This window comes from Danaus plexippus, chromosome 19, assembly GCF_018135715.1.
Source record: "Danaus plexippus chromosome 19, MEX_DaPlex, whole genome shotgun sequence".
In the NCBI taxonomy this organism is placed as follows: domain Eukaryota; kingdom Metazoa; phylum Arthropoda; class Insecta; order Lepidoptera; family Nymphalidae; genus Danaus; species Danaus plexippus.
This window is the reverse complement of record NC_083549.1, coordinates 783,959-800,392: the sequence shown is the minus strand read 5'-3', so window position 1 is coordinate 800,392 and position 16,434 is coordinate 783,959. Positions and strand designations below refer to the sequence as shown.

The following is a 16,434-nucleotide window of genomic DNA, read 5'->3' as shown; positions in this document are numbered from 1 at the left end:
CACAAGACGTCTGTGATTCTGTGATTGGTACGTCGTCGAGTGTTGCCAGTATATATAAAAAGCTTTCTGTTAATAATTTCTTTTACCATTACAAATAAATTCGAATATTTTATTAAATTCAAATTAGGAATTAAAAACATTTTCAAATTTTTTGTTAGTAAGTTCGTTATTTTGTAATGAAAAGTTTATGGCATTAAAGCTCACAAAAAATATCTTACAATAGAATATAATTAGACTATGCATATTGTAAGTTGCATTGTAACAATGAACGTGTCTGTGTTAAAAGTATGCATTTTATTAAACAGACATTAGACATATATATAAATATATATAAATACATATGAAAAATTTTGTGTCACTGATATTAATACTGTCACTCATCACACGCTAAGAGAAAGCCATTAATTTATTCAAAGAGCGTCTTCCTTGCTCCTTCATTATGTCACCACACGTCACAAGTGTGTCAAGATCAGAATTATGTTGTTGTGGTCAAATTCTTTGACCACATACTTAATAAACGCTGTTCGACTTTACATAACGAATAGTTTTCTAAACTTGTCATAATATATGTAAATCAATTTTAATATATGCATTATTAATTCAGATGAATAGAATTATAGTGTATGTTTGTGGTATTAAAATAATCGCTTCTTACTGCATGCTTTTGAATGTTTACATTATACGTATAGATTATCATTCTTTATAATATTTGTTGGTCCGTCAGTTTGTTCCGGCTAATCTCTGAAACGGAATGGCCGATTTTGACGAGACTTTCGCTGGCAGATAGCTGACGTAATATGAACTTATTTTATCTATTTATAATTTTATAAATTTGGTATAATTTATGTTAAAGTGAACAAAACTATACTGTACTCTTAGTATGAGTTTGCATTAAACTAAAGATTGACGATTTCGTCGTTGGTCACTCGTAAATCTATATACCAGATGATGATATTATACAGTGACATTGAACTTTTATGAATGTCACCTTTTGTTAGACATTTTAAGAATAAAACGTTATTTAAACCAGATTTTTTTTATATTGAAACCATTTAGAAAAACATCGGAAAATTTTTAAAAAGAAAATCTAAAATGACTGGTAAAATGAGGTTTCGCATTAGATCTTTAACTTCCCTAAAACGTAGTAAATGTCGACAATAGGTTGAAGCTGGTCTGGTGCCGATTATTATTTGGCTATAATATGTACCAAAAATTTCCTATGTTACATAAAAGCCTTTATTAATTAAAAAATGTACGTCCTTGCTAAAAATCTATTTCTATATCTACAAACCCCGAAATCTCAGTGTCTGATAAACAGTATGCCAACACTTTTCATCGAGCCCTACAAAGCGCTAGTTATTTGGTCTACTATTGTGTGTTCAGAAGAAAGCGTATATCTCCAAATAAATATAACACATTCGCTCTCAAACTCCACGTTTGTGGGTTACGTTTCACTTTCCCTTTAAATATTCCTCTATTCATGTTGTATTGTTTGTTTGTTTAACCTTTTTTCTTTCATATCGCTAGATTTATGACATACCATCTAGAAACTTATCCCGACATACTACATGTATTTTTTGTTTCACTTCAATTATTATTATACAGACAGAGACAGATATATATATTTAGTCGACCTGAATAAGCGTTATAAATGAACTTACGTCTGTTAATGTTTTGATACAACCGTAAGAATGGTTCCGAAAATTCTGTCCGTGAAGGAAAATAACAGTTGATTTAAGAAATGAATTGAGAGTTTCATATTTAATGCTGCATTTAAATCTAGATTCTACTCTTGACAGATCCTTAATACTTTATATCTGGTTGCTATTTATAACGTGAAAAACATGATGATAGAGATGACGCTGTTCAATAGTTTTAATTAAACCACATGCTTTGTGACTTGGATAACGTTATAAATAATTTTCATATGCAGTGACGTCATATTAATCATCAGTTCTGGTCCAGATGCGGTAACATGAGAGCTGAACGCCCACAACCGTTATTTACGTCGTAAGGACTCCTCTTATCACCTGAATATGTACGAACTGTTAAATATATCGTTATGAATCATAAACAACTTTTTCTTATTTAAGAAACAACAGGAGGTACCATTGAAGGTTATTTTGCAAATAATACTAAATAATCAACATTATAAGTATACTTTTTTCAAGGTTTCAGTAAATACACATCAGAGCGTAATATGAAAATTTTGCTTACCTTCCTAGAAAAAAGTGTTGTATACTAAGTACACTTAAAATGTACCGAGTATAAACATTAAAATACACTTTCCCCGTAGAAACGGATGAAAGTGAAAATTGTATTATAATTTGGGTTCAGCAGACCGGAGAAGTAACATCTCTTAAGATACACAGCGTTTGTGAATAAACTCATGTGGCTATAGAAAGTAAGTTTTCCCCCAAAATAATATTCTAAGAGGTTCAGAGAGACTTGTTGGCTCGTGTAAACTTTAAACGTGAAGAATGGGAAGTTACTTGCGTATTCCCAATGTAGTTATATATTCTTATTAGAGCATATATTAACACTAGCAGACGTTGCATTAAAATTCTCAAGCAAAAACTAACTGTGTCAAGAAACCTGTCTGCATCATCAGTGTAAACTGTAAAGGGACCTATGAACTATCGCACGACTCTCAGTTCAGTAACTTGCACTCTCGACGGGCGGATGTGACGCAACACTATCATTCTGGTCAGTCATTCTGTTTCCATAACAAAAACTTGTAAGGTCAGATTCGGTGGTTGCATTGCTTGTTGACTGCGTTGGACCGTTTTTGTTTTTGCGTTAGTTATTGAAATGGTTTAAAGTAATTTTTTTTGTTTATTTTTGTTCCATGCTGATGCTCAAATCGACCTCCGTTTGGTGTATATTTTTGTATAGATTTCATTATTTATTTTACTTTATAATGACAGTGATTCACTATGAAACAATAATTACTTTCAAGTCCTCTTAATATTACCGTTCTGATAAAAATTAATGTTAAAATATATTTATTTAATTTGTCTTTGTTCAACTTTCATTGTTTATATATACCTATACATAAATGTACGTATATATGCATATAGTTTATGAGCTAGGTCTCCTAAACCTCGTTTTTCTCCGGACATTGATATTTCACACTATTCTACACGTGTTTTCATCAAATTAGAATTATTTACGTCATAAACGGCAACTGATTAAATTGTCTCTTATTATTCGTCGATATTTTTCATCCAAAATACAAGTTTTAATAATAATGAATTTTTTAGTTATATTATAATCGTTTTTATTTTATAATGAATGCATGTGATGAACACAATATTGTTTTAAATAAACAGTTCACGATCATTAAATAAAAATTACATAGAACTTAAAATAACAGAAAGGCACTCTTAACCTTTAAAACATAATTTAGTGAGAAGTTGAGATTTCTAAGACCTTGGAATCTTGCGTAAGGGTCGGATACGTGACACTACAGATATTAAAGCTACGATGCATCACGTATGCTGTACATAACGCTATACAGCGTGTTTACGTGTCGCCGTCACACATACGGAGTCTTAATTATTCATAATTTCCATTCATAAATCTTCACACATTATAACATTAACGTACATTATGAATGTGTAACGAGAAATGCATCGTATGTAGTGTGACGATGAAAGCTTGCGGAAGCGTAAATAAATACGCAAGCCATTAATTAAAACACAGCTTTATAAAGTATATTATATTTAAAAGCAATGGTTTATAAAATTCGTAGTTTTTGAAAGAATTTAGTTTTAAATTATAGGTGTCACTGAATGCTGAGCTGTCATTGGCAGGTTCCGTCATGTGACGTCATGACGAGGAATCAATTATTTTGATTGTGTTATATTTAATATTCTGTGGCTACATTTATATGTTGTTAACTATTTCTAAAGAGGTTCCGTGTATATTCCATATAACCTTAATATCCTAACAAGTATATTACAGGAATTATTTCCTTTTATTTTTTATACTTCATGTAACAAGGGTGCCTCAAGCTGGAAATGGTCTGGTCATATTCTTAAGAAAACTCGCATCATTCATTTATCCGTACAAATAAAACCAAAGTTCTGTAGTTACGCTCATCAAAGCAATGCCATACATACATAACAACCAATTATTATAAGTTTAATTGTCTACAGATTTTTCGATTATGTCAAAAAAATATGATACCTTCATATAATATAAAATGATTAAATATTCTCGATACTACAGATTTTTAATCACTACGTGTTTAGTGTTGTGTTTGTTGATCATAAAATATGAGAATATATTAAACAATGCGGACGAAGTCACAGGCTAGCTACTATAGATAATGTTATTTTAAATCAGTAGTCTAGCATAGTTTGAACAAGACCTGTCTATATGAAGTGTATGGAAAAGAATCTATAATATAATTAATAATTGCATTACGTTATATTGGAGCCTGTTTTAATGGCTGTGTGTTTCACTAAACGGACTTGTTAAAATGCGATTGCTGTTGCTTAGCCAGAAGTAGTTTAATATCTAGTGTTGCGACACTAACGACGCAACATCGATTGCTTACTAGTTTATCGGTATATTACATGCATAATTTATTGCTAAACATTATATAAAGATCTTATTAATCTATCTAATTATTTTTTTTCGTAATTGTGACAGTTTTCAGATTCAATATATGTAATATTATTATTATCACGTAATTTTTATCGAGTTTATCGATATAGCTCCTTCACATCACTATTAAACAGACCCTACATTCTATCACGACCTGGCTCTATTCTTATGTAACTAGCCATGAATGGTCTACACTGATAGTTCTTAACCAAATTGAATAATTTGTTTTGATAGTAAAGAAGCAATGTATTATATGCTTCTCACGAATGTTGGTAAACATAATACAAATGTCGAATAATGAAACTATAATACCTTTTTGTATGAAATGTCGAAATGAGTTGCAACAGAATAAGATAGGTAACAAAACGCTCTCTTAATATAACGAGTTGTCTTTGTGTTATTTTGTGTATATTATTTGTGTTCATTGGAACTTCTCATTGTTTAGTAATCAGAAGTAGGACAGACGTAGCTCCTAATTGATATCTTGGTAGAGGCCAGGAGCATGGGATCATTGACCTTTACATGAAAGTATTAAACATACATATATTTTTGTTTGAATTGGTTGTTTCTATCAACATGTAGCAGATTGTTGTTTTAACAGATTTTAAACTCTAAACATAAGCACATTTAATGTCCAACCGTAAGAAGTATAGAATTCGAGAAACCTTCTCAATTCTCATGTAGCGGTTAAAATGAACGCGTATCCTAGATTAAATTATTTTCTGTGGTAGTAGAAGATGAAATTATAGAAAAATATGGATAATTATTAAACGGCATGGATAAATTGTAAGTCGATGTGGGTCATAAGCTGATTCAAACACTAGTTAATGTTCAAGACTGTCTAGTTTCTAAAACCGGTTTGAGATTAATTCAGATCTGTAAAGGACGATAAAGGATCTGAAAATGATTGGTTCTACGTTTAAAATGACTGGTTTCAAGTTAATCTGAGATATTTGAATAGCGTTGGGGTACTCTCTTACGCGTGCTTTAATAGAACATGTTTAGACGAGACGGAACCGACTATTATATGTTGACTTAGTTTGAGGTTTTGGTGGCAGAATAACTTGTAGAATATATATCCGACTATCCCCGACTTTTTTTATCTTAGAATGTTATATCGCAATTGGTTAAGGATATAAATTATTATACTACTTTGTTCTCCAAACATACATTTTGAAGGTTCGTGTAACCGGGAATGGAAATTGCATCGGGATTTTTAAACTATTTTTAAATTAATCCCAACTCACACTATATGACCCCAAGGGTAAAAAAAGATTATTCCTTATACTAACTTATTATTAAGAAAAACATTTTACTTGCGTACAAAGTCACAAAAAATATAAATCAAGTTGATTTGTCCTCAAGTGTCTTTCGCCTTACCTACAATATAATGATCATGTTCCAGTGACCTCAAAAGTCAATTGTGGTCGTTATAAGTACCTTACAACTACACACATTATCCTTATTCCATCGTCCAAATTCACGCTCGTGACTTACACAGTAATCAGTTCATTTTAACGACCTGTAGTTCACTATATGAAACTAGGGTAAATTTACTGTTGGGTAAACTTTATTTATAATAATATTAAGACTCCGAATAGTTTATAATATAGGTATTATAATATGCATTTGTGACAGTAAATGGTTCAATCGAGAAATTAAGAATATTTATACGAATTTGGTCCTGGGTCAATTCCATTAACGGGGCCAGCCGTTCATGGGTGAAATATTTTTCGATCTAACCAATAAATTAGATATAGAACGGAGAACAAAAATACTATTTAATACATATAACTTAACGCGATACAGAAGTTGAAGTCATTCGAGAACACAATAATAAAAAAAAATAAAACAAATATCTAGAAATAAGTGTTAACTACAATAGAAGTTGAAAGTAAAAAAACAAAATCGTTTTACAATGGTCATGTCATTGTGCCCGTGAAAAGAATGATAGGTGCAATCAATAATTATGTAAAGATAACAAGTTATCTCGCAACACCAGAGATATTCTCATATAAATGAAGCTTGGCTGTTTGTAATAACTTACAAGAATAAAATCTTGCAACTTATACATAAAATCAATCGCTCATAAAATTAAGTAAGGTCAATAAAATTTTGTAAAATGATAATTTCTCATAATATCTTATTGTTTATTACTTAATATTTGGTATAACGTCATCGGAAAAATATAAAGTATTGGCTGACAAAAAAAGTTAAGAAAAATAATTTTAATTAACTTGAACTCAAATAATTGTAATAGATCTATTAATTACATCGTTTAATTAAACTATAAACCAATAAATCCAATAAACTATGTGTTTATTTCCAGGAACAAATCAAAATGGGTGGGATCTGATGAAGCGACTCTCTCCGTAACATGATGAAATGATCATGGAGTCTCCAGTAAGAATATGCATCGGTGCGTTTGTTTTAAATTGCCAAAAAAGTATATGTAATTTGTAGTGCAAAGAAATTAGAATGAACAAACTTCATTTCTTTTGTTTCCAGGTGCAGCATTAGTAGTTCATCTACTACTAATCGTCACCACAACAGTATCTGCTAGCACATCACCGCCTGAAGCGACTTCTACAACTATAAAAAATGACAGGAATCCCAAGTTTGCTAGAGTAAGTGGCACAAACTGGTCAGCTAGAAATAAATCTAAGTTACCAGATTTATCAATAAATGAACTGAACCCAAAAGATTCGACCAGTGAAGAGCATAGCGAGAAAAATGCTAAATATAAAGACAGAGGAAGGGTTAAATTTAACATGCAATCCAAATCCACGACAGAAAGCACGTTGAGAAGAGTCTCACTTTCAACAAAAGCAGCTGGAGTGATAATAGTGACACCAACGCCTGAAGTTAAAAAACCAGCACAAATTATCGAAAGTATGCGTGCTTATAAAAAAACTAAAATACCGTCACTGACAGTTGTCAGTACGACAGAACAAGATGAATCAGATGCAAGCGATGAAGATGTCACAGAGGATGAAGACTACGATGATAAGGAACCGTTAAAACAGTCATCGTTGACAAAAATTAAAGAAAACAGCTTCTTTACTATACCTAGTTTTGACATAGAAGAAGAATTTAAATCAAATAGTAATCGTAATCGCGATAAGAAAAATAACCAGGATTTCAGTACTCCGTCATTTGGGGGCTTGTCCAGTTTCTTTCCTAAAAGTGTATACAGTTCAAAGGAGGAGCCCTATAAACCTGACACATATTTCGACTTTGATTTAGATCTGACAACTCCTAAAAATGATTTCTTCGATAAAAAATATCATGAAGTAGCTTCTAGTATTTTAGACAATTTAGACGCAATTAAAACTAAAACATCACCAAATGAAACAAAAACGGAAAAGATTGATAAAAAAAGTTTCGGCTTTGAGAAACCCAGTAACGAGTCCCCTAATAATAAGTCGTCTGTTTATATAAAAAATACCAAAGAAATACGTTATCTAGATAATGACAAAGCTGGTTCCTCCAAAGGATTGCAGGATGTACAGGGTACGAGTATTTATTATGAAATGACCGTTTTATCTACTGAAACTTACAACATAACAGATGATCAAGATGAAGATGAGGATTGTGATAACGATAACCAAGCAGACCCTACTACAAACTCTAACAAAAAAGTAGAGACCGTTTCAGTGAGAGTAACTTCCCCTACTGTAGATCATTCAACAAAGTCGAGCTTTTCTGATTCCGAGCCAAGTCCAGTGTCAATGTCCCCCATAATGGTAAACTTTTATCCTAGTAGTACGGCGCGATCATCTATTAATTCTTTTGGACCTATTTCTCTTAGTACTTATAATACTAAATTTGTAACGGAGAGCAGTGGAATGCCTTTCAGTACTCAGGGCAGAAATAGGAACTATTCAAAAAAACTTAATCTTTTCGGTAATAAAGAATCGTCTAATAGTGTATTTCCCACTTTACAATCAGGAAATAATTTCCAGTCTTCGACGAATCAAGGGTACAGACCGCAAACAAGGAGATTTCACTTTACCACTCCAAAAACTAAACCGATATGGATGGCACCGAAAAGAAATACCACTAGAAATTCGATCCCCAGAGTTCCAACCACAATATATTACGAGCATTTCGATATCAAAGAAAAAACTAACTCTCCAAGAGAACCCAACAGGATTTTAACTACTCAACCTTCGGATATAGATCCAGTATTACAAAGCGATGTCAGCGACTCAAAGAAAGTCGTTCATTCTCATGCGATATCCGATAATACAATACCGTCATTATGGAAACGAGGTTCAACTAAGTATTTATCACCAACTGTTGCAACAGCTGAAAATAATACTGGGACGGGTGAGATGGAGATTCCTCCAACGTTAACAGCGTGGGCGCTGGCCAGTATGCGTATTCCTCCGTCGTTGGCAAGTCCTGTGGTGAACGTTACAGGATCACCACAAAAAAATATTGACGAAAACGAGCTGCAGAAAGTCGGAGAAGTTACAGGTGAGTCTTTGAAATGAAGAAAATAAAGGAAAATATGTATTTACAAAGAACTTTTTTCTGAAGTATTAGTTAACAATGTATTTATTGTACATGTATGATTTCAGACAAGAAAGAATCGTCCACAAGCTCAACAACGACGGCGACAACGATTTATCTTAACAACGACTTTGAAACAAAAAACATTACAGAGATATATCAAAATAAACTTCCTTTGAAGTCGGTTTCTTCAACTATATCGGACACTGACGGAACTGAAACGGAAGCTAAAGAAACTGGTTCTGACTCTAACTCTGAACGATTTCCTGCAGAAAGTGTTATTTCTCTTCAAAGCAGCAAAGAAATTCTCACCACTGAAGAAATGATTGCCGGTACAGATTACACAACCATATCAGAAGAAATAAAGACAAAAAATGGGTTGGAGCCTTTAATAAATGAAAGTGATCAAGTAACACCGAGTGAAACGAAGGAATCTTCTAAAGTAGAAACAATCCCTCCCCCTGATACTACTAGGGCAACTGGTTTCGAATCTATTACAAAACTACCAGCTGGTATAACCACTCCAAAAGATGAGACAATAGCTACTGAGGGAGACGTTGATCAACATCCTTCTGATAGTGGTGTTGTAGTCACTGACTTTGAAATAACCACAATAAGGTTTTCATACGTACCGACTGAACCTACAACTGAACAATCTACACAAGCGGACATAAGCGATCAACATGTTGTTTTTCCCACACGAACTATGCCGTCGACGGCGAAAGAAACGTCCATTACAACATATAGACCAAAATTCTTTACTACTACAGAAGATGTAGAAACCTCCACAGTTATTATTGAAACCACTCCTCAGCTAGAGGTTTCTTCACAGGTTGTTGAAAATGTTACCAGAAGAGACACAACAATTTCTACTACAACGGAAATAACGGAAGAAAGCGAGACGACGTCAAAGAAACCGGGTTTTGTCACAACAGAGATGATATTAGAAACTACTGAGAGAACAACAGAGCCTGAGAAAGAAAATGTTACTGAAATAATTACTGAAACACCTAAGGATGAAATGCCAGTAGAGACTACGACAATTGTGGTTACTGTTGTGACCGAAATCAATTCAGAAAGAACTCCTGTAACTGACACTAATCCAACGACAGAACTATCGTCTGACTGTGAAGCTAGTCTAACAACAGAACTTTTGTCCGACTCAGAAACGACATCAGAAGAAAATAGCGACAGTAACGAAGTTATTGCCCCTCAACACAAAAAGACATCCATTAAACCAGAAACCACAACGACTTCCACCTCCACGACTACCACTACCACGACTACTACCGCTGCTCCTACTACTAGCACGACAACCAGACTAACACATCAAGAAGAACATATAGTCGAAACGACGACAGAAGATTTGGATTTAATGACGAAATCTGTAAATGATTTGGAGGATTTGACGAGTTATGCTGGCGATGTGACAACAGAGTCTTCTTCGAGGGTGTTGAGTGAGGAGTCAGGATCGGGAGCAGCCATCGCTATCGCTGTCAGTACTATAGGAGTCGTTGCTCTTATACTACTAGTCGGTTTGTTGGTGAGTACAATCATATTTACGTAACCTTATATATAATATAAGTTGCATTTTGTATGTTGCTTGCTTGTATGTTGCGAAAAATTGTCTTTAGAAGTTAATGGTAGGTTAATAAAAATCTGGTTACTTTTAAAAAATTACGTATAGACCTACACAGAAGTATGTACTCACGGAAGAGTAACTAAAATTCATATTGATTTAATAATTATTCCAAATATAAATATACCACGCAATAACATACTTGTATGTGTTCCTAGATGAAAATCTTTGTATAGTTGTTCATGCTTTTTCTCACACACTTCTGACACTGTGAGGTTGGTTTCTGCAAAGCTGTTTCTGGTGTGACAATTTCCAACGGATTCGTTGTCAGCAGCGTTGAACATGCGCACAACATATCCAAAGTAATGAGCATAATATCTATAGTTGGCTCACGATAAATTACGTCCACTACTTTGGATATTTATGCAGATCACAGACCAGGTGATGTCCAGATAAGTTTCCTTGCAATTTCTTACTTAAGAAATGTTGATTACATTAAACTGATCTAAAAAACACTTAAAACACGCTTGACAAGTGAATACTAAGTAGAGAACAGTCTCGGTTAAACAATTAATTGAAATAAAATCATTAACATACCTTCCGGTTGCTCCCCTCTAAAAAGCGATGTGGTGCCACGCTCCTGAAACGCAAACAATACTAAATTAACTTTGATATTAACTATAAAATCTGATTATTTAATCTCATGTAACCCTTTTATATAAACAAACAAAAGTTTATAGCGTCATGTCACATTTAAATTATATTAAGGCATCAGAAACACAAGCCGGTGAACTATAATCATTTCTCGTAAGCAGTGGTATCGCGCCATAAAAATTCCATAGTTGGTAACGCGAAGACTATCACAGTCACCCGACACCGCTTATCGCGCTAGTGGGAATTTGCACTCGGTCAGTTTGAATCGCAGGTTAAATTAATTAAACTTGTTGAAGATATCATATCGAATGTGAGCTGAGATAAAAAAAGTACGATTCATCCTAGGGATTGACTCCATGGCAAAAATGGACACGGTTCAGCTATTAAGCCAGACGTGTTTCAATGCACGTCTAAATGTACATAACTGATTTAGGAGAAACCAAAATTAATAAATTATAACAAACTGACAATTCATGAAGTCCATAATCATTATTTATATATGTACCAAAAGAAGAAATAATTACAGTATTATAAAAGGAATGTGATACACAAAGGATAACTCATCTCTTAAAAGAGATCTCTACCAGAAACCCTTTAGATAGAGGAAACTAGAAAAGAAAGTGTGGTGTAGGAAAAAAAATAGAAGAAAAAAGATATATAAATAAGCACACAAACAAAATTATAATGATAGAAAATTAAAGTAATATATGTATAGATATGTACAAAAACGGCCTTTGTATTAAAGCTCTATTGCGGAATAAATTTGTAGTCAAATTCAAAACTTCCACCTTTTTTAAGTTGGTTGAAAAGTTGCTTAAGTTATTTCATATTTTAGAGATAAGCTCGATCAAATAAACGGACAAAGAGGCCGAAATTTAGAGATTAGCATTTTCGATGCCACTATCGTATAATAATGAGATCTAAGACTTTCTCGAGTTTTATTCATTTAAATGAAACTAATATTTTTCGGATATAGTACATTTCGTCTGCCCGTGATCACGGTTGCTGAAAAGTAACCGAAACGTCGGGATTATGTAGTTTTAACAAAAAATAAAGCACGCGTAGTATATCCCAAAAATATTAGTTTCATTCAAATGTCGTATAAAATACTTTTAGTAAAAAGCTTTTATTTTGAAATTGCTAACGAACACACAAGTTTTATTTTGTAGTATAGATGTCACTAAGTTTGTTTGCTTAGTTAAGGTAAAAAAACTTAATAAAGCATTGTATTAATACAAATAAACTAATCGAATTGTTTTAATACAAACGTTTTGTTTCGCTCAAAAAATATCTAGATGCCGGACCCAAATTCAGATAACATATTATTGCTTTATTTAAATTCGATCTCATACAATGATGTCCATTCATGATTTCCTTTCGAATTTATCGTTGAACATCTTATTTTTTTATAATTATAACTTTTAAAATAAACGCTAATATACTGTGCCGAAAAAAAATTAGAACAATAAATATAACTGCTCATGAGGAGAAGAATAAAATTACCTGGGTACATTTTCAAAATGGGCTTCTATCATCACGTTACTGTATAGTAAAAAAAAAAACAATGTTTAATATATTATGACCCGCAAAATATATACCAGTCTATAAAGATTTTGGTCCAGTCATTACTTATTTCTAAGTAATACAAACTTAATGTAAATGATGAAGCGTTTCAATAATATTTATTTATAGTCATAAGCCAATCAACATACTTGAATATTATTTTTACTCGTAAATAATCTGAACGTTCAAGTGTCTCAAAGACGAATAAATAAGTGTCCTTAAAATTTATGAGATAGAGGGGTAACCGTCTGAATGATTAGTACTTGAATTATAACTCTTAAATAATTCAGAATAAAAAAAAATTGCTAAAAAATAATTAAAGTTTAATGTAAAATTTCTGCCAGTTTTTTCCGTTTCTGATTTGCTTTTAAAATATTGATTATGGTATTGACTTAGAAACGCTTCCGGAATTTTACTATTACGTATATATCGTGCTTGTTTATATTTATGATTTTTCTAAATTTAAAATGTAATTTTTTCGGGGTTCTTAATATAAAAAAAGTGATAAGATCATATAAGCATAGCGTTATGTTCCCTTCATAAATTATTTCATGCAAAAGATTCTTTTAACTCATAAATTTTCTAAATTACTTCATATACTTGTGTTGTAATCGAACAGAAATTATATTATATAAATACTTTTTCAATATCTCAAAAATTACACATATAATGATTTGCAAAAGACACTTAAATATAGAAGTGGTATTAAGAGTGAAATATAATCCTTAATTTAAATGACATTTGAATTTAATACTTTAATATATTTTTTTTAATATAAAAGAAAAATCTTACCAATAAAACTGCGCATGATCACAAAAATAACACGCCTTTGATTTATAGTAAAATAAATCGAATTAATTCTTAAACAAAACAATTACTGTTCCAATATTATGTAGGGTTAGTATGCTGTTGGCTTGGTCGATGTCATGAGTAACTCGTCCGAGGTACTTCTCTCTAGTGAGGCAGGGCTTCGGTCGCTGGGTTTACCAGGGAGACCATTACTTAGATTACGGGCAGCAAGTAATTATTGCACGGCCTCATATTGAGTTAATAACGAACGGACTAGAAAAGTCACTCGTAATAATGTAGAAAATTTAAATAACCAATATGTTGTTTCACTCAGAAAACATTTAATTTGAAATTTGATATATCATTTCAGATGTACTAAAACGGACATTACAATGCCAATACTTAGATATATTTTTGGTGACGTAAATAGTAATTTATACATTATTATTTTTTATAACAGAGCGTAAAAAAAAGTCCAAAACTTACTTGCCACCCCGTGTTCCAGGTCTTAGTAAGCACTGCCGTATCGCAAGGTAAAGGATGTTTTTACAATGCGAATTATAAACAACACTAGCTGATGACGGGTTCGGTACGTCTCCATTGACACACGGCGTCGTTACCAGATAGATATAACGGTCACAGCTAACTTAACACACAGTTTGACACAAAATATATTAATAGTATAGTTATAAAAATCTCTCCAACGTAACGTATCATTGGTTACAATTAAAATTACAATTTACTTCTTGTAATGATTGTTAAATAAACAGAATTTCGTCTGCCCGTGATTACGGTTGCTGAAAAGTAACCGAAACCTCGGGATTATGTAGTTTTAAAATAATAAAATCTGCGTAGTATATCCGATATATATTAGTTTCATTTAAATGAATAAAACTCGCGAAAGTCTTAGATCTCATTATGTGAAACAGAATTTACTTGTAATATGCTTTTATTTCAAATTAAATAAAGTGTACATTAATTTTAAGTATAGTTAGAAAAAAAAGTAGAAATAAATCGTATTCGTGCAATGGGAACGTGTGTAATAGGGCGTCTAATAAATTAGGGTTTCAAGTGGTAATGTTAGCCTTCGAAATCGTCACTTCACCGAGCGACCCGATAACTATAACTTGAACTTCAATATTGTGATGACGTTAAGTATTTTGAGGGTTTCGCTTGATGTGGGAATGTTGTTTAATCATTACAACACTTAGCGGTTTGGTTTGTACGAACGAAGCTCTTTTACGGAACATTTCCGCGATTAAAATATTTATATTGGCGTGATTCTAAACGATATATCTTTCTCTATTTGAACATCTCATGTAATTTTTTCTACATCTGATTATGTCCATGCAAACTTTCATCGAAACCGTACCAGACACTAGTGTATTAAAAAAACTAGTGTTGATGATAATTTGTCTTGTAAATATTATTTTTCTAGTGTTTCTTGACTATTAGAGTGCACTTTGTAACGTTTATATCAATAAAGCGCTGAAACATATATCTTTAATATCTGTTCATATAAATATTGATGTAATACATAATTCTTTATTTGTTAACATATTCATTGCACTTCCGGTCAAGAATAAACATTTAAGAATAAACCCTTATCATATGTTTATACTCGTAGCGTATATCTTGTTGCTAGTGTCTGTAACTACGCCTAATAGTTTGCTTGCGGCGTCGTTTAAATTAAATAAAACTTTCTTATTTTTAGTAATAAGAGAATAAAACAACAAATAGTTTTTTGAATTTAAAATTAAAGGGATAATAAAACAATCTTAATCGGAACAAGGAGACTTCCCTTTCATTGAAGACTTTAGCTTCATAGAAATTAAAATAATTGAGCTAATAAGTATTTGAAATTTTCATTTTTGGGGAAATAAAATTAATATATTTTTTTCATTGAACTTTTATGGTGAAAATCAATTACAACTTGGTATTTAAATATAAATTTACTAGGACTATGTAAAATTTCCTAGTTGGTAGTACGTCGTCGCGGTCGGCGAGGTGTTTACGCGCAGAGATGCACACCAGTCTCCCTGGACGCCTACAGCTTAGACAGTGTCAGCGTGGGGTACAGGAAGGGCAACCAGCGACTCCGAGCCAGCAAACGGAGTTACGGAAACCCGGCCTACGATGACGAGGTTGGTTTAAACTTGCTACAAAGACCAAATTCCTCAATCAGTACTTGTATTTTTTATTAACGTCACTACCCTTCCTTACTTAGCATCGTCTTACTACAGGTCCAGAGTCTTGCGTTCACATATTATTACTATATTTAACTGGATATTTGCAGGTAACTTCGCATCCGATGCACTATGCTGCTCTTGCTAACTTCGCGCTAGACATAGATTCTATAACAGCTGAGTTCAGTGAGATCCCGTCAGTCACGGTGCGCCCGGAGGAGGTTCCTCCTGGATGTGAGGACAAGAACCGCTACTCGAATGTACTTCCACTCCCGGAGACCAGGGTGCCGTTGAAGAGGATTGACAATGATCCCACCACGGAGTATATTAATGCTAATTATATAACAGTGAGTGTTCACAGTTTAATATATAATGTTCAGTGCTCAAGTTTATTTGTTATGTTCTCTAACCTTTTCTTTACCTTACATGTTTCAAATAAAACTTTTTTATGTATTTAAAAGTAGTGTCGTATATATGTAAAGAATCAAGTAAGCCTTGAAATAGAATGGACTCTCTGTTCAGTATTTTGGT

At 32.7% G+C, this 16,434-nt stretch overlaps 1 protein-coding gene across 2 annotated transcripts in view; it reads left to right on the top strand.

Annotated features, from left to right (window-relative positions):
• LOC133319356 (mucin-2) overlaps positions 1-16,434 on the top strand; it is a 32,313-nt gene that overhangs the window by 12,424 nt on the left and 3,455 nt on the right. For both annotated transcript variants that reach the window (XM_061523413.1, XM_061523414.1), the window contains exons 2-6: positions 6,944-7,033; positions 7,123-9,096; positions 9,201-10,675; positions 15,697-15,861; positions 16,014-16,250. In XM_061523413.1, the coding sequence (XP_061379397.1) occupies positions 7,000-7,033; positions 7,123-9,096; positions 9,201-10,675; positions 15,697-15,861; positions 16,014-16,250 (3,885 nt within the window). In that variant the 5' untranslated portion in view covers positions 6,944-6,999. The remainder of the gene's footprint in view (positions 1-6,943; positions 7,034-7,122; positions 9,097-9,200; positions 10,676-15,696; positions 15,862-16,013; positions 16,251-16,434) is intronic.